Source organism: Austrofundulus limnaeus, unplaced genomic scaffold (assembly GCF_001266775.1).
Source record: "Austrofundulus limnaeus strain Quisiro unplaced genomic scaffold, Austrofundulus_limnaeus-1.0 Scaffold2, whole genome shotgun sequence".
Classification (NCBI taxonomy): domain Eukaryota; kingdom Metazoa; phylum Chordata; class Actinopteri; order Cyprinodontiformes; family Rivulidae; genus Austrofundulus; species Austrofundulus limnaeus.
Window position 1 is genome coordinate 148,640 of NW_013952404.1, and position 3,186 is coordinate 151,825.

Below are 3,186 nucleotides of genomic sequence, written 5' to 3' on the forward strand. Positions count from 1 at the left end.
TCTATTTTCTCTTCACTAAAAAAAGTCACTGATGAAGAAATAAATAAACTAAATAAACTAATATTTGGTTTCATTTTCTACTGAAGTGAAAAAACCTCTCCTCCTCTAAGTGTCTTTACTTTGTACCAGTAAACTATTTATAAAACAAACATTTTGATGTGAAACAATCTTAGTTTTTTCAGTTTTGACACAAGTTAAGGGGCTTCAGAGCTTCTAAAAGGCTGATTGAGACACTTTTTCTGTGTGATTATTGCAAAATGATCTGGAAYATGCCAGAAATAAATTCTTTAAATAAACCAGAAATATAGTTTCCTCTGCATCGCTTCTTCACTGAGTTTATGTGTGAAGATGAAAAGATAAGATGTTTGACAGAAACTGTTTTCCTCTTGTATTGTTTTATAAGTTAATTGTTTTCTGCAGGTTTGTTAACAGTTAAAAGCTGTTAAACATTTCTTTTGCAAGTGTTTTGATGAAAAGTTAATAAAATTGTTTCCAACATTCAGTCCTGTGTTCTGCAGGCAAACTCAGTTTGTGTAAAAATATTCACACCCAGATCAACAGAAGATGCTCTAAAAGCTCAGCATCCTGTGTTACAGGAAAAGGAACAATGATGTCACTTTTAGATGACTTTGTCTTTTGAACTGAGAAGTTGCTCATTTTTCTTCATCGTTCTGGCTGCAGGTTCGTTCGGTAAGAGAAACATTAGAGATGGTTTTTAACGTGAAAGGTAAATATCCTAAAAGATGTTTAACAGAGAAACAACAGTTTCTGTTTAATTCCAGTGAGAGATGCAGAGTGAGAGTGTGATGGCAGCTCTGTCTGTGCTGACAGTCAACATGTTACTGAGCCTCTTCTTTCCTGCAGCTGTTTCAGGTTTGTTCTCTTTCATTTGGACACGTCACATGAATCATTTCTGAAAGATTTCATCCTCATGTTGTTTAAAGGCTCCACCTGTAACAAGCTGCAGAGAAACTGCATCAAGTGGAAGGAAGTTTCTCTGCAGCACATTTTGTTCATCATCTGTCTCATTTTACAGGTGGCCTGGCTGATTGTAGAGGTGTAACAACACCCTTACGTATCACAGCACCAGAGAGGATGGAAGCTCTGAGTGGATCTTGTTTACAAATCCCATGTAGATATGAGACAACAGACAGAAGATATGACAGCATCAAACCAATCTAYGGAGTCTGGATGAAAACTTGGTGGTACCCTTCATACACTGTTTTCAACAGTGGCTTCTCAGTTAACAAGTATCCATTGAAAATAACCGGAGACCTGAAGAACAAAGACTGCACCACTCTGTTTCCTGATTTAAACACAACTTATTCAGACAAATACTTCTTCAGAATTGAGAATGGATACTTTAAGGCATCACCTTGTGCTGAATCTGTTCAGATAACAGTTAAAGGTAAGATTTTTCTCTTCAACAAAAAAGTCACTAAAATACAAATATGTGTTACAACTTCACCAACATTTTCTGAACAATCAGTTAAATACAGAAATATTTTACTTCACACTGTTAAACAAAATACCAACTTTTGTCTTTTCTCATTAAACAAAAGTTGCACATTTTGATTATTTTCACACAAATTCAATAGATGTAAAATGAAAAACACAAAGGTCCAGGTTTTATATAGAGATTATAGGAAGATGTTTTTACAGAAATGATAATCTAACATTTTTAATGGAAAAAATAATAAACACTTTTTTATGTTTTCTGTGTGAAATCCCAGATTCAGCCTGGAGTCCCAGCATCAGCATCTCAGGTGATGTGAAGGACCTGAAGGAGAAGGAGTCTGTCTCTATCAGCTGCTCAGCTYGGACTCCCTGTCCACTCTCACCTCCTGAACTCACCTGGAGTCTCCAACAAGACTCTCAGAGACAAACWGAGACAAACCCAGATGGAACCTTTACAAGTAAAATCCAGGAGACCATGACTCTGTCAGACACACATGATGGATCCAACATCACATGTTCTGTCAGATATCCTGTGGATGGAGGGAAACGGAACAAGACAGCAGAAACAAATCTGACTCTCAGTGTTTCCTATGCTCCTAAAGACACCTCAGCATCCATCAGTCCATCAGGTTTGGTGTCAGCAGGTAGCTGGGTGGAGCTGAGCTGCTCCAGCAGAGCCAAGCCTCCTGTCAGAACCTTCAGCTGGTTCTGGATCAGCAAACATGGAACCTTTAAAGTTTCTGAGCATCAGGTTTATAGGTTCATCGTCACAGAGGGAGGAGAGTTTTACTGTGTGGCTGAAAATAATCTGGGTAAYCAGACGTCACCTGTGATCATTTTTGCTGTTGAAGTTAAACCAGTGTTTTGGTTCAGTCTTTATGTTCCTCTGAAGATCCTGGGGATTGTAACACTCTGCAGTTCAGTCATCATCTTTGAGTTCTGCTTTAGATCAAGATTCTTCAACAAACCAAAGAAGGCCTCAGAAGAAGCAGATCATTTCAACCAAGTGATCAAGGTTCAAGCTTCTTGAGACTAAAGAAGACGAGGATGTCCTCTGTCAAGATTTGTTTTTTCTAGCTGTCATCAGTACTCTCTGCTCTGTCTTCAGTCCAGCATTATTTGTCCTCTCTGTTCACTCAGGGCTTCTGGATTTTGTTCTGTTATCAGTGTGCATTTGATTGACGTCTGTTTGTTTTGTTGCTCAAGATTAAATCATTATGGCGACGATACACGCAGACTTTCTGTGCGTTTATTCCAWCGTGTTTCTGCATTCTTGATAAACTTGCCACGACAATGTAAATCCAATAAAAATTAAACCAAGATTTAGAATAATTATCATTTTTGATCCATACATTGGTAATGTGTGACTGGGCCTCGTGTCACTTTATGTTCAACAAACTGGGCCCAGAGGTCAAAAAGGTTGAGAAGCCTCACCTTAGGGCACACGCTTTGGGTCACGACCGAAAGAACAAGATCACAGATACAAGTGATCAAAAAGAGTTTTGTCAGCAGGGCGGCTGGACTCTCCCTGTGTCCCCAGCCCTGCATCCATGTTTGATCGTCTGTTTTATGACAGAGTTCAGGCCGAAGTCGACAGATCTCCAAACTGCATGAAAAACCCTCATTTTATTTCTGCAGAGAAACACGTGATCACTGAGGTCAGGACGTCTGACTACTGAGAACACACACACACACACACACACACACACACACACACACACACACACA

General features: G+C 39.1%; 1 protein-coding gene across 1 annotated transcript; it reads left to right on the plus strand.

The window, feature by feature from the left end:
* Window positions 1-678: 678 nt before the first annotated feature.
* On the plus strand, window positions 679-2,658 carry LOC106518223 (sialic acid-binding Ig-like lectin 12). The gene is made up of 4 exons (XM_014009407.1): window positions 679-690; window positions 783-873; window positions 1,037-1,408; window positions 1,734-2,658. Exons 2-4 carry the CDS (start codon window positions 789-791, stop codon window positions 2,486-2,488), a joined length of 1,212 nt encoding a protein of 403 aa, XP_013864861.1. The 5' UTR covers window positions 679-690; window positions 783-788; the 3' UTR covers window positions 2,489-2,658.
* Window positions 2,659-3,186: the final 528 nt, after the last annotated feature.